The sequence below is a fragment of the Pagrus pagrus genome (genome assembly GCF_965226575.1).
Source record: "Pagrus pagrus genome assembly, chromosome: 3".
Lineage (NCBI taxonomy): Eukaryota > Metazoa > Chordata > Actinopteri > Spariformes > Sparidae > Pagrus > Pagrus pagrus.
This window is the reverse complement of record NC_140187.1, coordinates 8703035-8725161: the sequence shown is the minus strand read 5'-3', so window position 1 is coordinate 8725161 and position 22127 is coordinate 8703035. Positions and strand designations below refer to the sequence as shown.

Sequence of the window (22127 nt, the reverse complement as noted above, 5' to 3'; positions counted from 1 at the left end):
ACTTTAGCCAACTAAACCATTAAAACCTAACATATGTCTTAGCTAGTGAAGACGTTAGACCTAGCAGCTAATCCACTGTAAATTCCCTGCATTTATACATGCATACATAGAGGAATATATGTGTTTTAGAGTTAGCAGTGTTCACACAGTTTAGAGTTATAGGGAAATATATGATTATGCTAACCGAGCTAACGTTAGAAGGTAATTTTAGCAAAGATTTATAAACATAATGTTTCATTATTTGAGGTTTGTTGTTATTTTTGAGGAACGTAATTTGTAATCTTCCAAATTCACCTCATTATTAAAGGCGCACTATGTAGTTTTGGGGAAGAAATTGTAATCAGAAGAGACAAACTAAATAAACTGTCTTTGTTTTCATGACTGAATAAACAAACGGACCTTAAAGGACTGACTTGATTTGGCGGACCCTGCCACCTCTCTGGCTTATCTTCCTTATTTTCCTCTAAGAACAGCTTGTTCATTCAGTCATACGTACATATTTCTAACTTTGTGTTATCACCTCATTAATATTGTAAATAGCGCCCCTTTAAAGTGTCAATCATATAATATGGTGTACTTATGTATGCTCATTCTGAATGGTCCACATGTTAGCAAGCTAACGTTAGCTGTATCAGGGTCGAGTTTATCATGTTAGCTGGAAGAGTCCTTATTAACACCCACTTCATTATTAACAGTCGATGAGTAAGTTTAGTTAATGAGTTCTTTATTGGTAATTTTCTCTTTGTAAAGATTATTAGTTAATGAGTAATGTGTATTTACATACAATAATGAGCTAATGGGTTAATATATATGTAAAAGAGAGAGTTAATTTGTATGTATAGGAGAAACTTCATGAGTACTTAGTGTACTGTATGTGATGTGGTATATTTATATATGTAGATGTATATCTGATGTGATGTGTCTTAATCCTGTGGACATGTTTGTGTTTGTATTTTCCTGGGTGAGACCAGAGACAATTTTCCTGCTCCGGCTGGACAACAAAGCTATTCTATTTTATGTAAGTGTGTAATATGTTAAATTGAAATGTTTTTATTGAATTTGTTGTACAGGCTCACTCTTCTTTCTCTTTCCTTTTGAAAGCTTTTATTTTACTGTTGCCTTGTTCCTTGTTCGAAATAAAACTATACCAGTCAATCAATCAATTAAGATGCCTGAGGCATATTGATGATGACATTCAGAACTTTTTAATGCTTTTTTTATGCCTTACTAGCTTGCTAGATTGCTAGACTCGGTGGCATCAGGAGACGCCGTTGCCACCGATCCAGGCAGCATCGCCCTCAGTAATAATTTAACCATTCTTGAATGATTTGAATCTCACATCCTGCCAGTTTTATTCACTGTTTTTATCAATACACATTATGAAATGTGCCAAAAGTTGGAGGATGAGCTCTCCTACTGCAGCTCAGCATTAATGTTAATAAATGTTTTGACCTATAATCTGACATTAGCCGGCCCCACTGGTTTGATAGGCAGTTTCATTTGATGCCTTGCTACCAGCTGTGCAGTTGCCATCACTGTTTATTCAGCTCCACAAATATAGCCACTATTTAGCAACCTATCTGGTACCAAAAACCTTTGACCTGATCAATACGAAGCTACCAGCAACCTTTTTAAATGCACCCACACACTTGGCACCAGCCCCCGAAGCATGCTAACGCGCTTTGGCCAAAATCGGTTTGAGCCCATACAGCCCTCAAAGCATCCATGACGGAGGCAACATCACGAGCATGTGTTCGCAAGTGACCACCAGGCTTTACAACGCCATCAATCAAATAACTCATACAAGAATTTGGATGTGTTTAGAGTCATGTCAGATGTATTTATACAGCCTAAAGTCATACATTAGCCTGGGGGTGCTTTAAAATCTGAGTAACAAACACCTGCAACCTTTGGACCTCATATTGAACAGGAAAACTCAATAAAAACAACCCTTCAACAGGAATAAAGAGAGATCCTCAGAACAAAGGACGGCCAGGTTGTTTATAGACACCAGCCAGAAGTAGAGGATGCCTAAAATAAACGAGGGAGATGTTATGACTGAATAGTTACTAGACAGTTTTTATATGCTTTTATAAATAATTTACAAGCATTTTTACAATTGATCTCTACCCCTTCCTCAAAAAACCTGTTTCATGCCGTACATGTCCTGAAAGAAGTGAGCGCCCTCTTTTGGTCATGACAGGGACGGCAGGCCATCTCTGCTCCTCCCGCTCCGTGTTAACGGTTCACCAGAGACCTGGAAAGAGAATGGGTTGCCGTAGCAACAGCAGATAGTAAAAGTGCAACCTCTTGAGTGTGACCCTATACAGATATGTGTTTAATTGTGTGACGCCTGCTCACATCCTCCTGAAAGAAGAGAGAGGCAGAAAGCACTGGATGAAACCCAAGAGAGGATGTTTTTTGTTTTTTTTCTGTGACCGATCCATTTTATAGTTTACCTTAACGTCACGACACATGAAAAAAAATGTTATGTTTTATTTTTGATTAGATTTATTCTTGGATTTAACAAAATGCGTGTCTTTATTTAAAAAAATCATAATTTATGCCTCTCTACAGCCTCAACAGTGCTCAAAAAAATTAACTACAACTGAGAATATGTCGACTTGACACTGACCCCTTTTTTTTGTATTTACTGTGTTATATACATATATATACTGTGCTGTATACTGTTGTTAGCATAGTTTAATTATATGTTAATGCTGCACACTGCTCCCAGATGGCCTGCAGCAACACGTCCACCTGGTTACATTTTCTCTCTTGCATCTTATAGCAGCTAAGCTACACACACAGGGGTTGATGGCCACAATATCAGGAACACCTGCAGAGCATAATGCTGTCCAATTCAATACCTTTGCAAAAAGTTAAATTTTGTTAAATTTACTTTTAAATCTGAAACTGGGGGACATTTTTAGGCACACACACACAAATCCAAGCACAGAAGGGAACAAAAATGCTACATCTTGAAAATATAATCCAAAAGAGTCCAGATGGGTTGGACTTTTGTACAGCGACTGTGTTAGATTGCAATGTTGTATGTTTGTGTTATTGTTTTAAATGATAAATTCAACTAAAAAAAGGAAAACTCAGTCGGCTCAAAGTCGGGGGAGGTTTTGTAGTCCACAAAACATTTCTGGAGCCTCAACAAGAAAAACAGCGCTGCAGCATTCTCCTAGATCAGGACTTAAAAAAAAAACGAGCATAAAATGGTCCCATTCAGCTTGTTCAGCGTAATCCGATTCTCCAGAAGCCATGAGTTCATAAATTGTTTGGAAAAGATGTTTTTTACATCCTTCTTTAAGATGAAGTCTGCACTGTAGCTGCTAAGCTAAAAGAGTTAGTCCGCACCCTGTCTGAAGTTGCTGCACAAGCTCATTTTAGTTTTTGGGTGAACTTATCCTTTAACCTCCGGGATGTTTATGTTTATTCTTGTAATGGGTGTAATCGACCAATGCTTTATAAAAAAATATGAAGAGTGAAGTGATATTATTGTAGTAAAAATAAAGATAAGATAAAAGAGACCTTTCTAATTCTTAAAATATGACCTACACACGGTATGTCATACAATACCATCATTGGGACATTTGAAAAGATGATTTTCTGAAGGGAACAGCAGGGATTTTCAGATTAATGACAGAAGAGGAAAGTGAGATCCACTTCAAATATCAGCATCTGTTGAGAAAACCCTCTAGAGGGAACATAAGTACAGAAATCGTATTGATCCCTGGCGGGCGATTGGATTGTTGCAGCAGTAACAACGATGGGACTTCTACATAGAAAAGACAATGCCCTGAAAATCTAGTGTGAAACGGAGCTAAAGTAAACTGAGTCGAACACAACATTACAGCGTTAACATTAGTGTTTCAACAGATATTTAACCCAGAGCTAGTAGAAGTGCAGTGTGAGTCTTATAGCCCTGGGCTTAGATTAATCCTAGGTTAACAATCTGTATTTGAAAAGGGGGCTATGTTATCCCAGGATCGTCTCTTAGCCTACGGCTAAGGACAGCCCTTCATTAAACAGAACTGAGCTCGTTGTTGTGGCCCCCAAAGGTGCTGCTCCAGAAGGCTGGAGATCTCCTCTTTGAGGTAGAAGGCTGCTCCATCTCTCCCCGAGGTCAGCAACTTGTGAGTCATCACGGATCCTACTTTCTCTTTTCAGGCCCACTTTAAATCCATACCAAATCCACTTTTTTACCATCTAAACAACATCTCCAGACACCAGCCATCACTCTCCAACAACCCTCATCCATTCTTTCATTACCTCCCATCTTGACTTCTGCAGTGGTGTCCTGTTTGGTGTCCCCAGCACGGCCTGTAGAGGCTCCAATATGTGCTAAACCCATCATCACCACCCTCATTCAACTCCACTGGCTCCCCATTAAGTCCTGCATCGACCACAAAATCCTCCTTCTCACCTACAAATCCCTCCATGCCCTTGCGCCCAAGTACCCGACAGACCTCCTCCACCCCTCCGCCCCATCCCAGGAGCTGCGGTCCTCAGACTCTAGCTTCCTCTCCAACCCGACCAAACCCCTGGCTGCAAACTTCTGGAGACAGAGCCCTCAGTGTCGCAGCCTCCACCCTCCTGAAGCACCACCTGTTCACCAAGGCCTACAACTCTGTCTACCCTCCATCAATCCAACCTACTCTGTCATCCGCCCAACCAATTCCTCTTCTCTGACTTCAGCTCCTGCTTCTTGATTATTTATTTAATGTGTCATTTATTTCTTAATGCAAAGCATCCTTGGGTTCCTTGAAAGCTGATATATAAAACCATGATATTATAATTATTGTTATTGTTATTACTACTAATAATAATAACTACTTGAGTGTTATACTGTTGTTTATTATAGGGTTATATGTTAAGTCTACCATTTTACTTCACATTATTGCATCAGTTTTGAGGATCATGCGGGCGCTGTCCATTACCTGCAGTGCTGAAATCCATAAATCAGCATTACATACATTTTTTTTTTAAATGTTGATAACATATTAAATATTACCTGGATCACCTCACGTGTGATTTTTATAAGTAAGCTGCTCAGACAAGTGGCCGCGACAAGCTAGTTGGAGCCAAAAGTGCCAGTTTTCCCGCACCGGCTCGCTCCAGTCAGAGCGTGGTTGTTGCGTTTTCCACGCATCCGCTGCCCCAATTCTTCAACGCCGGTTACGTCATTTTGTTACGCACGCCGAGCCGTTAACGGTTAAATTACGTCCGAGGCGTAGCGGCTCCTTGTAATGGCGACCGTGCCGTAGATGTGCCCAGGTTTGTGAAAATGAAGCGAAGAAGAAGTTATTTCTTTTAAGTGAAACGCCGAGGTTCCCCCGAGGAGGACTTTGCGTCTACAACCGTCATCTTACTAACTGGTAAACTTCGCTGTACTTTTGAACTTCTGTGCCCTTTGAAATGATGAAGCTCAAGTCGAACCAAACCCGGACGTACGACGGGGATGGGTACAAGAAGCGGGCCGCCTGTCTGTGCTTCAGGAGCGAGACGGAGGAGGAGGTGAGTCCGGTGATGATGCCGTCTGGAGGGCCAAGCTAGCATTAGCAGCTGTAGCTGCTTTCACTGTCTTTTCTGTCTGTAAATCGGTGTGTTTATCAACACAGCTGTGCTTTAATGTCAGTTTGAAACGACGACTCACTCTTTTCTAAAAAAATACTGTGTCGACTCCTGAGTTTGTGCAGTAAACATTGTTTTTCAGCTCGTACTTACCCAGGTGTTATGTAAGCCTCTTTAGCTGTGCATATAGCAGCCTCGGGTTTTTCTACCGACCGTTACTTGGAGTCAACCTGTTAGCTGCATGCTAATGTTAGCTCGCTAACTAGCCGTGTTGCTGCTGTGGGCAGCCGGCTCTCGGCCAGCGACCACAGCCCACAGTACAGGCTGTGAGTGAGGGGTGACTTTATCAAAATGAGATGTGTGTGGATTGAAATCACTCTTTATGTCTCGAAAGTGACTGACTAAGATGTGTATCTGTTCATATTACAGACGGTTTGATGAGTCGAGTAACTGTTAACTGTGTTAGCGTTAATGCAACTGGTACTGCTAGCCAAACATTGGACTGATATGTAGCTGTACGCTAGCTGTTAGCTGAGCTAGCTTTAGCCAAAAGACAACACTGGTACCGGGTTAGCTTAACGTTAAAACATCACTACGTATTTGTTCGCTTTTTACTTAATGAAATAACATTCATGATACTGAATTTTTGATGATTTACTCGGCTTGGTGTCAAACTCGAAACCTGTTAAGTTGTGTACACATTTTACCATTAGCTACCTTCGTGCGCTCTCCCTTAAAAAACACTCAAAGTAGCCTGTAAAAGGTTATTTGAGATCAGAGGCGATTTTGTGAGGCTGATGTCCAGTCAACAGCACGCACAAAGATGTCTTTGTAGTGGGAACATTTTACCATTGAAGGAGACGAATTGAGACTAAACTAATTCCTCATTTTGGCCAAAGAGGCCAGATTGTGAACAACATCGGCTGTTGATGACAGGAAACACATCTGTATGATCTGATAGAAACTTCTGTACCTCTTGGCTCACTCAGCCAAGCCCTCAAATTGTTGACACCATGAACTCACCACCCTTATGTGGAAAAACAAGTTAACTCAGTGACTCACACACCAGCTATTTTTTTTTAAAAAAAGTATGATTTGCATGCAGGCAAACAGAATGAACTGCATTCACACAATTATCCAGCTGATTTATGGTGTCATAGTTGACAGGTAGCTGTTGGCTCTTGCCTGCATCTATAACTAACCAAGATCTCTGAATATCTCCCTATAGCAGCAACACTTGTGCAGTGTAAACACAAGCCAATGATCACTATTAACAAACAACATTTATTTAGACTTTAAGGCCTAACCAGTCTTGTGTGGGATGCTTCGCAGGTGCTCCTGGTGAGCAGTAGTCGACATCCTGATAAGTGGATAGTTCCTGGAGGGGGAATGGAGCCAGAGGAGGAGCCCAATGTTGCTGCAGCTCGAGAAGTGTGTGAAGAGGTTGGTTCTGTTGCTGTTTTTCATCATTATTATATGTAATCTATGCCTAAAATGTGTGTGTATTGTATGTTTTTTCTTGTAATTGACTGTGCAGCGGCAAACGTCAGTTGACCCTTGTATCCAAAACGTGGATGTGAAAGGTGCCTTTCTAGACTGAGTTCATAGCCAGGAATATTTTTCTGAGAATGGATTTCCATTTTCAGGGTGGCACATAAGATGTATTGTGTTTCATCTCTATTAAATCATGTCTGTATTTAACACCGGGAGTAATACCTCGCTCTGAAAACCCATTTCGTCAGTGCAGTCATCCTGTTTGCATGGACAGAGAGAGCCTAGCAACATGTAAGCTGTATCATAGCATCATGTTACAAAGCAGTGTTTAGGTGTCAAAGGAGGACACACTGAGATTGAACACTGGCTGCCCAGCGGTTGCACTGCAGCAATATCCAATCCTGCGAATACTGAAGGAAAACAATCCGCTTTCATTCTTTGTATGTTTTTAGACAGGTCTATTTTTACAACAGCAGCCTTGTTACAGAGGCATTTTGAAGGGCAAAATGCATCTTTTTTTAGAAGAAGATGCGTAGCAATTAATAAACAGTTGGATTGGAAATCAATATCCTGCTTAAACCATCTACATCCATCCCTTAAGTAGGATATTCCTCTTTTGTACATTTGGTTGACCGTTTGGGCTTTTCGATCAGGGTGGCGACAGGGCGCTGACGACATTGAATCTCACCCGGCTGTCGGCTCTTGGCGGGTCACTGACCAAATAAAGCCTATTCTCTATGTGTGATCCATCACACTGATGGATGCTGATATCATCCCTTATCCTGGCTCCTGCTGTTTGGTAGCCTTGACGGTTGCAGGACACTGTGGCTTGCCAACAGAGGGTCAAAAGCAATGTCACATCACTACTGACGAAGCTTGTTAAAAGTCCTAAAAGGCCACATTTAGAAAGTTTGTGGTGACTTTGAGTGGTACTCAATCCATCACCACGTTCTGTGGCTTCCTAAGCCTCTTATTGGACGGTGGTGTAACAGGACATATCCTAATCCTGGTGAGCTTATTCTGATGACCATATGAGCGGTGAGAGATTGCTTATGTTTATTGGTTTGGACTCTTGCCAGGGATGATGGTGTAGACACAGCACTCAGGATCAGGCCAAAGGTTACAGAGGGCTCCTTTGTCTATCCGACTGGTCACAACCTCTGCTAATGCCTGGGAATCATATGCCCTGACCCTGCATCGAGAGGACTCAGGACAGCGTTGCATTAGTTGTAACGCTGCTGTACATCTCCTTTCAAGATGATGCCCACCAGTCTTTAGTTACATGAAAGAGTTGGGAGACATTTTCCATCTCATAAAAACATACGCGTTGACTTTTGACCTATTACTTAATCCCTGGCACATCTTTGTGGTTTCTAGTGGTGAGCCTGTTCTTTTACATATGAACTTAGGGCCTGAGGAGTCCAATGGTACAGAGCGTGCTGTCAACATTTTATTTATAGAATGAAACTGGAACCTGAAGAAGAAGAAGAAGCTGCAAAGATGTCAGCAAGTGTTCTGGCCCTGCATCTAAACTTGACCCACTATTCACCTCTGGGAGTTTAGACTGCCTTGGAGATTATGTTATTATAATTTGTTTACAGGTAACCGCAGTGTTCACATTGTCCTCTCTCTAGGAAAGTTTGACATTGGTTCGGCTTTGGATTTGGGATCATGGGAAGAGTATGAGTTGATAGCAAAGCGGTCATTCCGTTGTTCGCTTCTGACCTTTTATATGATCTTTTATGATGCGCAAAACATCTTGTAGAGTGGGCGTCAGTATGTGACAGTAAGTGCTAGCCAAGCAGAGCTGTTTACATGTATTTTGCGGCTGTAACTTTTGTAAATGCAACAATTTGTAGATCATTTAACGTTTTTCCTTTTTAATCAGCTGATATAGAAAATGACTGAATAATGAAAATAATCCTGTAGGGCCACCCACACTAAATGCTTTAAATTTAACAATAACTAAAAATAAATATTTTTTAAAAAATCTTTCCAACTCAAGTGGATTTCTGAGTCCACACCACAACAATAGTGATGAACTATATTGTTGGCATTGCTGTCAGAGCAATAAGATGAATGATAGAAACACACCCAGCCAATCAAAATTCATCTGAATTTACAGGGCCATCAGTTAGCTTGATTATAGGGAGATTTTCTTACAAAATAATGTTTAAAAAGTGCTTAAAATATTGGTTCCTAACTGTAGTCAACCTCTTTTATGTAAGCAAATTGATGGCAAGACAAAGGCAAATTATACATAAAAACCCGATTTACCCGAGACACACTGCTAAATGATCTTTGCCGCTGGTGAGATGTCTGAAGTTCGTTTAAATGGACATCAAAGTCCATTTGAACAATCACCAGGATAATTGATGTTGACTCAGCCAAAAGAAGGAATAAAACTTGTCTTCTAAAGATGACAACTCTCCTTTTTACTGTTCTCATCTGTGAAAGATTTAGTAAAACCATATCCTTCAGGGGGTTTTCTTTGTTTGTTTCTCTGTGCAGCGTAGGCCCACAGCAGTAACTAATATCCATTTTCCTAAGCTGTCGATACAGTTAGAGTGTTATCATTCATCAGTATGGATGATCTTATCCTCATAGTTATGGTACAAGAAAGTTCATGAATGTTAAAAACCTGATTTCAAACTAAGGCTTTGTGACTGTAAATGTTTTTAGCAGTTTAATTGTTAAACAAATTGTATCTTACTGTTGGCTGAACAACTTTACTTCAGTAAAGTGTGAGAGAATCAGTACATGCAGGACATGATGTCAACATCTGGTCAAATTAAGTGAGTGTTTTTGTAAATTTTACTCGAGCACTATTTGGAGAATTCAAGAAACAACACAGGACTTAGAGCTGTGAATTTGCAGAGGACAAAAACAATAAAATTGTAATGTAATTTAATCCACTACAACCACAGTTTCAAAATTACCATACAAATTAAATCCATACCTGACTGACACAGTCTCAATTTAACACTACAAGGTTAAAGAAAATGTAGTTCATTTCTAGGCATTTCATTACCCAGGTGTTTGTGTAGACCTCCCTCTGCCTCTTCATATTCAAGAAAAGCCCTCAGTTGTCAGTTGTAACTTAACTCTGTCGTGTGTATTTGCTCACTATTTTAATCATTTTCCTGTCTTTACAGGCCGGTGTGAAGGGGACTCTAGGTCGCTTAGTTGGAGTATTTGAGGTGACGCTTGTTTGCTTACTTTTTTTTCAAATATCAACATACTGTGCTGCGTGTTTGTGAACGAGAGCTGAAAATATGCTAAGGCAAAATGTTTTTCCCTCCTGCAGAACCAAGAGAGGAAACACAGAACATACGTCTATGTTCTTATTGTAACAGAGGTGCTGGAGGACTGGGAGGACTCGGTCAACATTGGTAAAGCATTTGTTTACTTGTCAAAATGGGGATCATACGGACAAAGTTCTCAGACAGTCACATGCTGTCTGTAGCTTTAGTTTTCTTTCCCAGGCCTCAGCGATACTGCAGTTGAGGGATTTTATTGTAAGGGAGATAATAACACCAGCTTTGTTCCTGCCCTTTAGATTTTCACCGTAATGTTGTGTACAGTACTGATAATTAGTCAGAACCTAATTTCACAATGTGTTTTTCTGTCCTGCTGTCCCTCACATGTCTAAACTTGCTCCACAATGGTGTCTCGTTCTGTCAACAGGGAGAAAAAGGGAATGGTTTAAAATAGACGATGCCATACAAGTGTTGCAGTGTCACAAGCCTGTGCAGGCCACCTACTTCGAGGCTCTCCAGGAGAGTTGCCTGACCAGTAACGGAACACCTTTGGTGGCCACGATAGGTGGGGACCTCTCCCCTACCTACAGCATCAATCAGAGCTCCGTCTCGGGTATCAGATAACTAAAACCATAACTCTGATACCCCCAGGAGCTTTCGCCACCACTTGCGCTCTTACTTGTGTCATTTCTCTTCTCTTCTTTCTTTTTTGTCTCAATAACATGGTTTGCCTTGCCAACTCCTTTGTGCCAGAACTGTGGCACAGACTTGATGACAAGTGTCGGGTGAATAGTCTGAAACACTTTGTAAATGTAAATGTAATTTTTGACCCCTCTCTTTTTTTCTTTTTACTGACAACTGCATGAAATGTCCCCCTCGCTCCCCCTCATTCTCTTTCCTTAACGCGCCCTTAGCGTGGTGTTTATTGAATGCAAGAACTACTTTTTACCGTTGTAATGTAAAAGTGTATACTTAGTGCTTAAGCTGAAGGCTTTTGGTGGTCTTTTTAATGTTTCCTCCATTTTTCTTTTTACTTTCCTGTGAATGAATGTGCCCATTAGTGTACTCCCGCCCCTGTTATAAGGATAGGAAAATGTTGTCTGTATCTGAATGAACAGAGTTGTGGGAAGTGACTTGTCTTGCATGAGCACTGTTTTGTTGTGTCTCACTCATTCGAGTGACCTGATGCTGACTGTGCAACAGACTTGTGGTAAGGTCTTTGGGTTCTCTTCATTTTTGGTCCTTATCGTGGTTATCGATGTCTCTTTAACAAGAAGGATACGGCCCCTCACTAGTCATTCAATATCAAGTGTCAAGTGTGTTTCTCTCTCATTGGGGAAGCTAGCCAAGCACTACAAGCTTCACTCTCGAACGGAGCATAATATACTGTAAAGAGAGTAGGGCTGCCACGATTAGTCGACTAGTCACGATTACGTCGACTATTAAAATCGTCGACAACTAATTTAATAGTCGACGCGTCGTTTTTTTTTTTTTTTAACTTTGTTTTCTCTCTCTGCTGCGGCACCTTCCACTGCCGCGTCTGCCTTTCTGTCCTTGACACACATGCGCAGTAGTGGTAATCTGGGTCAGCCGTGGTGTCACCTGAAGTTATACCAGACGGGCTCTCTGGTATCATGGCTACCCGGCGGCAACGGAGCTCAAAAGTGTGGGAGCATTTTAAGAAAACAAAAGAAAAAAGTGTGCGATGCAATATCTGCAAGACAGAACTCGCCTTTCACGGCAGCACAAGTGTGATGCACGAGCTCCTGAAAAGGAAGCACGTTGTTGCTGACAACGACGATGAAGAGGGACAGTCGTCTCGTTAAGCTAACTGGCTAGTTAGCTGCTAACATTAGCGTAAACAGAGAGCTAACTTACTACTTACTCATATTGATAGCTGTAAACGTTAACATTAGCGATGACGATTTGATTCATTAGCCTTAGGAACAAGAGCGTTCTGCAGTTTGGGATTATATAGAGTCAGAGTGTAGTAAAGTTGAATACAGTTCGTTGTGAGCACTGAGCACAAAATGCACTGTTGTTATATTCAGGGATGCAAACAGCGCGCCGAAAAGCGCAACTCGCTTTTTTCGTGGCCAATTAGGTGACTTGTGTGAATCGTTCAGATCCGAAGACTTTTGTTTTGGGGGGTTCGTCTCAGCTCGGGTCAGTAAAATTAACAGGCTGACAGTGACAAACACGTGAATCTGAGGCGAACTCATTCATGGTTGCCTCTGATTATACTGATAATAGTCTACCTATTAGCTTCCAATGTAGACGCGCAACCCAAAGCAGCGCCGTTTTTTCCCCGGACGTGCACGGTTCCCTACGTTACTGCGTCAGGCAGGCGTTTCCCACGGAGCTCTGCCCCGTTTCAACGGTGAGGGAAGCCCTGAGTGGAAAGACGTTGCCTCCGCGATGTAGAATGTGTTTTATAGAAGAGAAACACACATTTCAGGAGCTGACTTGTATCATCAGAACAGACACATGTAAACACAGAGAGCTGAAATCACTGGACATGTCTGTTGGGATTATACAAATCAACAGTGTAAAGTAGAGCTGTCAAGATGTATGCAGTAGTTAATTATTGCATATCCTACTGTACCTATCACTCCTATTGTTTCTGATGTACAGGTGCATGAGAATGTCATGGGAGAGTTTATTAAGGCCTATGTCACTAGTAGTTAGCATATACCTTAAACACTTCAAGCTGAAAGCTAATGATTGTTATATAAGAGCAGCTGCATGCTGGTGCGATAAACTGTATGTTATACATTCAATTTAGGTATGATCCGATTAGTCGACTAATCGAAAAAATAGTCGGTGATTAGTCGACTATCAAAATAATCGTTTGTGGCAGCCCTAAAAGAGAGTGAAAGAATGTCAACGTACAATGTAAAACAAACCACCTTTTCTCCTCAGTGTCTTTACCTCCTTTAATCCCTTTTTTTGTTTTCTTTTTTAAAAATGCTTTCTTGTGACTGACTACCAAGTCTTCCTCCACATACTGAGAGGGTAGAAGTAGTAGATGTCAGAATCATGAACTTGTAATTTCAAAATCCAACACATATCACTTAAGTTATTAAAACCCATTTCCATATTTTACTCCTCACATTCAGTTTGGTTAAAAAGCAATTGTTTACATTGTGTCCGTAACATAGCACAGTTGACTTCAGTGGGCACTTTTCATTATGGTCACTTTTTTTTTTAACCCTTCCTTTAGTATTTAATCTGCATCCCCAAAAACACTCAAAAACACCTGCTTGACATTGAAAGTAATGGAATCTATAATGCTGTCTTTGGCAAGATGCAGAACAAACAAGCCTTGTACAGTTTGAGACCTCGTTTTTAACATGTAAAATGCTTTTGGATACTAGTTTCTTTCTCTTTTTTTTTTCCTTTTTTTTGGTTTTGCTCTCTAACGTCTGGCAAAAGTCTCTTTAGCCGAGCTGCGTCACTTTGGCCTCGATGTGGCGTGAGGCAGCTGGCTCAATACTGTGAAACTGGAGGCGCTGTAGATAGCATGTTAGAGGTTTTTATTGTAAATTGTTTATTTCTGTATAGATCAAAGGTGAGAGTACAAATGACAAAATACCCTCTTACACATCTGTGAGTTGTACATGTCATTTCAACTGAGGCTGGAAGAACCGATTGAACTCAAGGCGTTGGCTTTGGAGCTGTAGGGGAAGTTTTCTCTCGAGATAGCATTTAAGGCTAAAGAACAAGGAATGTGGATTTGGTCGTAGGTGAGAGTGAAGAACTGATTTATAACTTAATATTCCCAAACATTTTTTTAGACCAAAACAAAATTGTAACAGTGAAGGATTACTTTTATTTTGGTTTCCATCTACAACTAAGATTAGGAGTAAAGTAGACCTGAAAATTCCTAGTAGCTGCTCCACTATCCCCAGTCAGTGTATATTCTCATGGAGGGCTTCTTTTAGTGGCCTCTTATACATGATACTGTAGTTTTCTGTCCATATTAAAACCTGTAATAACTTCACGCTGTAATAATACACATCTGGTAAAGATGGTGTGACATTGATCGAGCATTGTGTTTACATTAGTGTTGTCAAGATACTGGAATTTCTAACTTGGATACAGAACCGTGTAAAATATTGATATGTTCGATACCATGAGAAAAAATGGACAACATTTAGGGCATAAATTGTTAGAGTTTTATTTAAAGACGAGTTTATTAAGGCTTGTTTACCGTGTGTTAAGAACAACAGCGTTTAAGTTATCTACTTCTGGAGGAGGTGGACCTGTGTGTGGACTACAGCGGTGCATCTGTCAACTCGCTGTTAGAGAGGAGAGCAAAAAAACCTGAGCTATTACTGTCGTATCGATACTGTAAAAATGAACATTGATATGAATCAATATTTGTTATTTTTGACAATAGTTTAGTCCAATTTTAATGATTCTCTTAGCTCCGATGTTGTCCCCACCAACCTGAGGGGAAATATCAAACTGCTCCACTTTGTTTACCAGCTAGTTGCTGACTTTGAATGCATCTCATGCCAGGCAGGTAGCGGTACAGGTACAGTTAGGTTTTTATAGCCTACAGTCGAGATGCTAAAAGATGCTCCACAGCTAAGAGAAACCCTTTCATTCACAAGTAGTCATGTTATAACGGTTATTTGGAAATACTGGTACTGATTATAGCCGATTTAAAGTTAAAGTATAGTGTAAGGACAGTAAACCTCTGATCACGTTCGAACACAATGCTAATAATATAAGTAATTATATTTTGGTTAGGATGACGCAGTGCTCAAAGCTTACTTTCGGGTTCTGTAGCAGATGTATATTTAACTTTGAGCGAGGACAGCAAACTTCAGTATCATGGTTCAGCCCTGTAAATCTGTAAACTAGCAGATCAGAAGCGAATGAAGAAAAGGGGCAGAAAGATGCTACAGTGACAGCAGTTATGGTTGTCTTTCTTCATGGTATTTATTGTTTGAGGGGGTCACAGCTGCCAGCAAATCGAGCTTTAGACAAACTCTCAATATTATAATATTGGCCTCTTTACGATCCCTGAATGAAAACGTATTTTTCCTGAATGACAGTATAGTGAATGAAGTCCAAAGTCTCCTTCGTAACAGTTTGAGACTTTAAACAGATTTTATTGCTGTGTATCAGAAAGGTGTGGCGGCCAAAGTTTCGCTTTATGATGCCCTACCTGGCACTTCATATGAGATTTCGTGTCGATCGGACCTTTTTAGTCTTCATTGAAATGTGCAATTGGATGTTAAGGGGATGAACCTGTATATGGTTAAAGGAAAAGAAATACTATCCCAGAATAATTGGCGATGATTTTATTCGCTCTAGACGGTTTGACACAGGTGACAGGTACTGTCAAAATGAATGTGAGGAGGATTTTCCACAAGTAACAGCCAGTGACTTAATTATTAATGACCACTTGTTCTTTATCCATTTTTTTTTTTCTGTTTGTTCTTTAATCTGTTGTGTTATTGACAAGCTAATGTCATGTATATAGCTAACACAGCACCCTTACAGCCAGAGGACGCACTTTGGCTTTGGTCAATAAGGATTAGTGTCCCTTTTTTTTTCTTTATTTTTATAACGACTCCCTTCTAACTCAAAATTAAGGCAGTTCTTGTCATAAGTAAAATGAGATCAGGAGGGAATTTATGAAGTAAACGTCTCCACATACGCACATTGGAGTTAATGTGGAGTTACAATGGAGCAAACACATCTATCCCCCTTTCTCTCTGCTATTGTAATTGGTTTGTTTGTAAATCACATTGAAGCTTCAGAACTTGTCAAAAATATGACGAATTAAAGAATTCGAGCTTCACATAAAGTCACTTTCTTAAATTTACCAAAGGTGATGGTTTAAATATGTATAGCCCCATCTGGTGGTCAAAGAAAAAATAAATTAAAAGCACATCACTGTGCAGCAGAGGATTGTAAACATTGAGTTTCCTTTAGCGTGACAGCATAATTGTAAATTGACTGAAACGGCTGTTCAAAGATTACCCCCACAGATATTTTGCAATTGAATAACAAACCAAACGTATGTGCACTTGTAGCCGTTGACCTCAGCCTTGAAGTTACATACTCGTAATTGTGTTCTCCAAGGTGTATGTGTCACTGGAATTTTCTTTTCCTCTCTTTTGTCATTTGGGACTGTGGAATAAAACCAGTGCGAGAAGACTGAAGATTGTAATATAAATGTGCCAACAAATAAACACCAGTATTTCACATTCAGGCCTGTGTCATTGTGTTCATGTCGGTGAGGTTGTTTTTTTTTATTAATGTTTGTACCTGCAGTACTTTCACACAGTGTTCATACAGCTCATTTCATACAGTAATACTACTCTATAATTCAGATTAGAAGATTAAACACGGATATTTATACCCAAAGGTTACACCTGAGTAAAAGTAGTACTTGTACTTTACTAGTATGTCTTTTTATCTGAAAGACGTACATGCAGATGAAAAGTTGGACGAAGATTTGTTGCCTACAAAACATATCCATCTTCATAACCCATTGATTCAAAATCTGTGACAAAATGTCTTCGTGTTCTGGTTGAATGAGACACACCTCTTTTTATTAGAGTATAGTGGTACTTATATTTCATTTTTTTAAAGAAAAATCTGCAAGGTCATGTCAGTCACGTGGCATGGAAGCTATTGAAAAAAGTCAGATGAAGTTTTGTAGATATGTCTACAAAACTTTCCATTAGGATGGAGGTGAACAGATAATGAGCAGATATTTCTTTGTCTGTAAACTTATCCTTTAACACATTCAGCATGTACACTAAAAATCTTTTATTTTTGAGTTTGCTGTTGATGCTGTCTGTTCTTCCACAATGCAAAGCACAAAGGAAGTGGTGAAGCTCCACACAGCTGGAAAATATTTAATTGTGGATGGTGGTGAAGCAGCTCTGGAAACAAGTCAACAAAACAACAAAATAGTGAAGCTTAATTAGCATCTGAATTTCAGTTGCATCAAACCTTATCGTTTCTTCTTTCCTGTGCCATGATAGAAATTACACTGGGTCATCAAATCAGTAAAGCTCGCTCATAAAAATGGTTTGTGTAATTTCTCCCACCCTAAGAGTGCTACAAAAGGTAAGATGTGTAGGGTCCTGTAGTGGCCTTATCGATCCACCACCCCCTCAGCCATGACGAGCACAAATGCTAATAAATGCTCAAGTTCACACAAGACATTCTGACATGTCATGGTAAATGAGCACAGGTATAAATTGCATCAATTATTGTTGAATTGCCATTCAGCTTCTTCAGTTTCAGCCTGTGCCAGCTGATTGACTGGAACATTTGATGAGAACAGAGCCAGTGACTCAACACCCTGAATGCAATTTGGCAAGTACTTCCTGCCTTCTGTTGGTTAGATTTAGGCAAGAGGAGTGTGGTTGTTGAGGGTAAGAAAGGCTGGTCATATCTTTGCCATTCTCGGGGGGGAAAAGTGCATCCAGTATCATTAGCAGATAAATGCTTGTAAGAACAAATACATTTCCTCTTTTTACCATCTAATTAATGATAATTTTACATGAAGTCTCATTGACTGACTTGATGTAGTTGTATAGTACACACATCTGCTCATTTGAGCGTTTGAAACCAACTGTTCACTTTTAAAATTCATCATTAACCCACAGCCTCCTATGAATAAATGATACTGAGACAAGATGTATTTTGTTTTTCTTTATTGTACAGAAAGAGCGTGTGAAATTTACTGAGGCTGCTGTCCTCTGCCGCGTCCGAAGCCACCTCTCTGCAACAGGGAAAAGATTTTGTCAGTACATCAGCCAGCCCGAGTTCAACAGAAGAAATGAGTTTTATAATGGCACTATACACATTCAGTTTAGCCTGCAGGCATTCCTTATTGAACCCATTGTTAAAAACCGCAGCCACAAGCTAACAGTTTCAGGAAGACTGTTGTATAATTACTGTAAAAAGCATTCCTCATTTGCCACCAAAAAATAAAAAATCTATTCGAGAGCAAAAGAATAGTCATCTTGGAAACAAATAAAAAAAACCTCCACAGTGAAATTTGAGAAAACGCAGCAATACTTACGAACTGGAACTCTGTGGCAGCTCCAGCACCGGCCTCTGCTTTCTTGTCAGCACCAGCTGATGGAGAAAATACGAATTACCATGTCAGCCAGCAATTTTCATATCATCAGCTTCAAACTAGGAAAGTTAAAAGGCTCTTTTACATAAACAATGTTAAGTTTGTTTGAGAAAGTACTCCACTACATTAAAGGGAGGATGTCAAAAAGGTTAATAACTTTTTCAGCCATTTTGAAACCAATGCTTAAAAAAAAAAAGAATAAATTCAATGACTTATAATATTTAAGCCTCACTTTAAGACTGTGTTGCTAACTTCAACTATTAACGCAGCACAAGACCACATATAGTAGTTACACGTATACTCACGGGGTGCAGCAGATCGCCTGTATGCATCTCTGTCAGCCTCACCACGGTTGAGGCGGGCGGGCCTCTCTCCTTCCATTCCTGAGGAAAAACAAAGAAAATTCAGCTCAGGACCACTTTGGTTGAAAGTTATTTTCTTGCAATAAAGATGTAAATCAGAAGACAACCACTACACTCTAAAAAGGGAGGAAATGCTCAGTTTTAATGAGAACAACTAAATCAGTATGCTTAGGGGGTAAACAGATGTAGCATGGTCACATTTTATACTGCACTTAACTGTTGTGAGCTCTAAAGCTGCACAATATAATAGTGGCCAAGAAGCAAGAAAATTAAATCTTTGCCATTCCGATAATGGGATTTCAGTTGATAATGCTTAGGAGGACTTCAGATGGGATGAGTGAGGATTTTATTCTTGCCGACTCTAAAATTTGTCTGAGGGTGAGGCTGAGCTCCACACGTGGACTACACAGAAGCCACAGCAAAGAGAATGAAACAGGCTTTTGGGTTCACATCCGGTGTGTTCGACACAGACATACAGAGCTCGTCATGCGAACAGAGAATTTTTAATCAATGAGCCAGAAAGGACGACTGTAAAGAACTGTTGAGCCAAATTAACTATGCATCTGAACATGTTTTACAGTAATTAGTTAAATTGTTGTAGACTTTGAGGTTGAGACCACCCAGCCTCTCTACCAGCAGTGCCTTCCACTCAGCAGGAGAAGATCAATGACGCCACAGGGCGGTGGTAAACATGGAGTCCAAGAGCTGTAGGTAACCATTAACCGGTCCAACAGTAGGTAGAGATATTCTGCTGGTTTTTGTAGCATTACATGCTTTATTAGAAAAAAAATTGTTTTAAATTTAAGACTCAGTGTAATCATCAACTTTACCTGAATAAACCCAGAACAAGATGATGAACACATCTTCCACATGCCATATCACCAGTGACATGTGACAGAAGAAAAGGCACATTGTCTTATTTGACAGCCAATTCAATTCCTTGATGATTATGTGGCTTGTGATAGAAGTCCCAGCACTTCTAACTAAATGACTAAAAGCTCTTATTAAGACTTGACTGGTGGTTTTTCATTTCTACAGATTATATAATAATTCACATGCAGGTCATCTCAAGCCAATACACACCTGGGACTTATCTACTATCAGAGCTGCTGAACTCTGAATGACTGCAGTCTTTTGACTCCATGATGTTAATCTCTTTGGAATGCATCCACTCAGCAGGTTTACATCATCAGCTTATGACTTGTGATCTCTTTTGTGAAAACTAAAAACTAGACGCAAATTAATGTATTATGCATTGGTTGATACTAACTTTAAGAGGGAAAATCAGTAGTTATTTTCACTGCTAGTATTCGGCAGATTGCGACACTGGCTCCACTCCCAGCAACATTCAACCAACACCAGAATCATGTATTCATTAGCGAGCTCACCCTTGGGCCTGGGCCTTGCGGTCTCAGGGCGGGTCTGGCGGCGCAGGGTGGCGGGCACGATCTCAGGGGGAAGGTGGAGGAAGTCTCTCAGGTACTGGATACCCTCATTGGTGAGGTACCAGTAAAAGTGACGCCAGGCGAATTGCTCCTTGACATACCCACAGGACTTCAAGGACTGGAAGAAAAAAGACATTACACATTATGTAGTTTTCCCACTGAGAATGGAGCACTACCAACTCGTCAACTGTAAGCATTTACTGTGTTGACCACCAAGTATCCTTTCAGGTAATTACTGCTAAAAGAGTTTATAAAAAAAAGGAGCCCAATGAGTTTAAGTACCCTCACTGAGAACATTAACCGTTTCTTTACTCCCATTACTGTCATTATGTTCTGTTGTGCAAGTGAAAAACAAGACAAAACTCTTCTAATACTGACGGACGCAGTGCTTGATGATCATCCACTTCTCTTTTCTCCCTCATAAAACACAACATTTGTAATCTACATGTTTTTCTTTCCTGATAAATCCCACAGACCTGAATTAGAAAGCCGTGTAACACCATTAACTTCTGTTCTGATGGTATTTCGAGGATGTTCAAAGACTCTCCTAACCATCTGCATGCAATAAAAATCCATCAACTGAAAGATACCGAATGTTGTTAATAGTTTTATTAAATTAACAAATCCGACTGAGGATTCTGAATGAACACAACAGCAGCAAGTATTTCCATTAACCTTTACAGTCTTTCCTAATTTGCCCTTTGGTGAGGAGGATGTGAACTTGACTCTGCTGTGTATTGAATCTAAATATTGTCAAATCAGAGGCAGAAATATAATATTTACATAATGCAAGAGTGGATGTTGCTCTCATTTTTTGTGGCGTCTGTCTGTTACACTTAAGTGAAGCCATCTGAACTTGAGGTAGTGCTTCTGCAAGTGCAATACACAGTGAATGCCTGTACTTATCGCCTAACATAATTTTTCCTTCATATTATTCAACAAGCAGACCGACAGCATTAAAAACGACCCTGAATACATGATGTCAGTACTACCCAGACACTGAAGTCAAGCTTGGGCCACCTACTACAGGAAACTGATGACCAAGTGTCTATACAACTGGGTTTCAGGCTACATCCACGTAAAAAATATAAAGTAATAATATCAGTTTTCAACCTTCATCACCCAGTTTCTCACCTGCATCGCTTTCATCACATGAAGGTTGGGCACATTCTTGTCAGCAAGCTCGGGATGCTTGGCCAAGTGGACATCTTTCTTGGCCACCATGACTCCCTCCTTGAAGAGGAGCTCATAGATAGCAATGCGGTTCTTCTTGGGCATCAGCATCTGTGTTGAGTGACAGGTTGTACATCAATTTCCACATGTTCATGACAAGACAGCTCGCAGCAGCAGCAGCGTCCACTGTGATAGCATGCTAACTGGCTAGCCTGATAGCTAACATGGCTACATCTCCTGATAAGCCTCAGAGTAGCAGAAAGAGACATATCTTAAGCTTAATTAATTAATACATTGGGGATGTTTTCAATGCTCGCATTAGTAGCCATACTTTTACAAACATTAACTGTCACAAAGCCGCCCGCGTTAACAGAGAAAAATGGCAGTCGCCAGTGGGCACCACAGCCGGGGCAACTTCCCCACTTTAACGGCTAATATCTACGATTGTAACATATTTAACGCGAACATACGTTCACGGGGTATATTATGATATTAAACACTATCTAACATCAAAGATTATTGTTTAATAGAACATGAGATGGTGAAGATATATTTAGATTACGACGCCGGGTCTGTCTTTACCTTTCCACTTGATATGGGACCGGAGCCGGAAGGAACGACGGTCGTCGATCAGGAAGGTTTATCCCCTCGGCCCGGGCCCGCTGGAGCACTGTCGCCCCCTGCCGGTGCG

General features: G+C 40.3%; 2 protein-coding genes and 1 long non-coding RNA gene across 5 annotated transcripts; 1 reads left to right on the top strand and 2 right to left on the bottom strand.

Annotated features, from left to right (window-relative positions):
• Positions 1-1876: 1876 nt before the first annotated feature.
• On the bottom strand, positions 1877-5818 carry LOC311254567. 2 transcript variants are annotated; one of them, XR_014622266.1, is made up of 3 exons: positions 5737-5818; positions 2163-2257; positions 1877-2031 (listed from the first exon to the last, which is right to left on the bottom strand). It is a non-coding gene; the product is annotated as an uncharacterized lncRNA (long non-coding RNA). The 2 variants fall into 2 exon arrangements; XR_014622267.1 differs by lacking the exon at positions 5737-5818 and adding an exon at positions 5024-5112.
• Positions 5262-16568, top strand: nudt3b (nudix (nucleoside diphosphate linked moiety X)-type motif 3b). Its single transcript, XM_084348409.1, has 5 exons — positions 5262-5526; positions 6916-7026; positions 10233-10277; positions 10385-10469; positions 10765-16568. The coding sequence occupies exons 1-5, from the start codon at positions 5428-5430 to the stop codon at positions 10959-10961; spliced, it is 537 nt and encodes a 178-aa protein (XP_084204535.1). The 5' UTR covers positions 5262-5427; the 3' UTR covers positions 10962-16568.
• A 1443-nt stretch (positions 16569-18011) lies between these two features.
• rps10 (ribosomal protein S10) lies at positions 18012-22127 on the bottom strand. 2 transcript variants are annotated; one of them, XM_084349972.1, is made up of 6 exons: positions 22019-22127; positions 21398-21547; positions 20207-20381; positions 18762-18839; positions 18400-18455; positions 18012-18096 (listed from the first exon to the last, which is right to left on the bottom strand). In XM_084349972.1, exons 2-6 carry the CDS (start codon positions 21545-21547, stop codon positions 18055-18057), a joined length of 501 nt encoding a protein of 166 aa, XP_084206098.1. In that variant the 5' UTR covers positions 22019-22127; the 3' UTR covers positions 18012-18054. The 2 variants fall into 2 exon arrangements, with proteins under 2 accessions (XP_084206098.1, XP_084206097.1); XM_084349971.1 differs by lacking the exon at positions 22019-22127 and adding an exon at positions 21768-21792.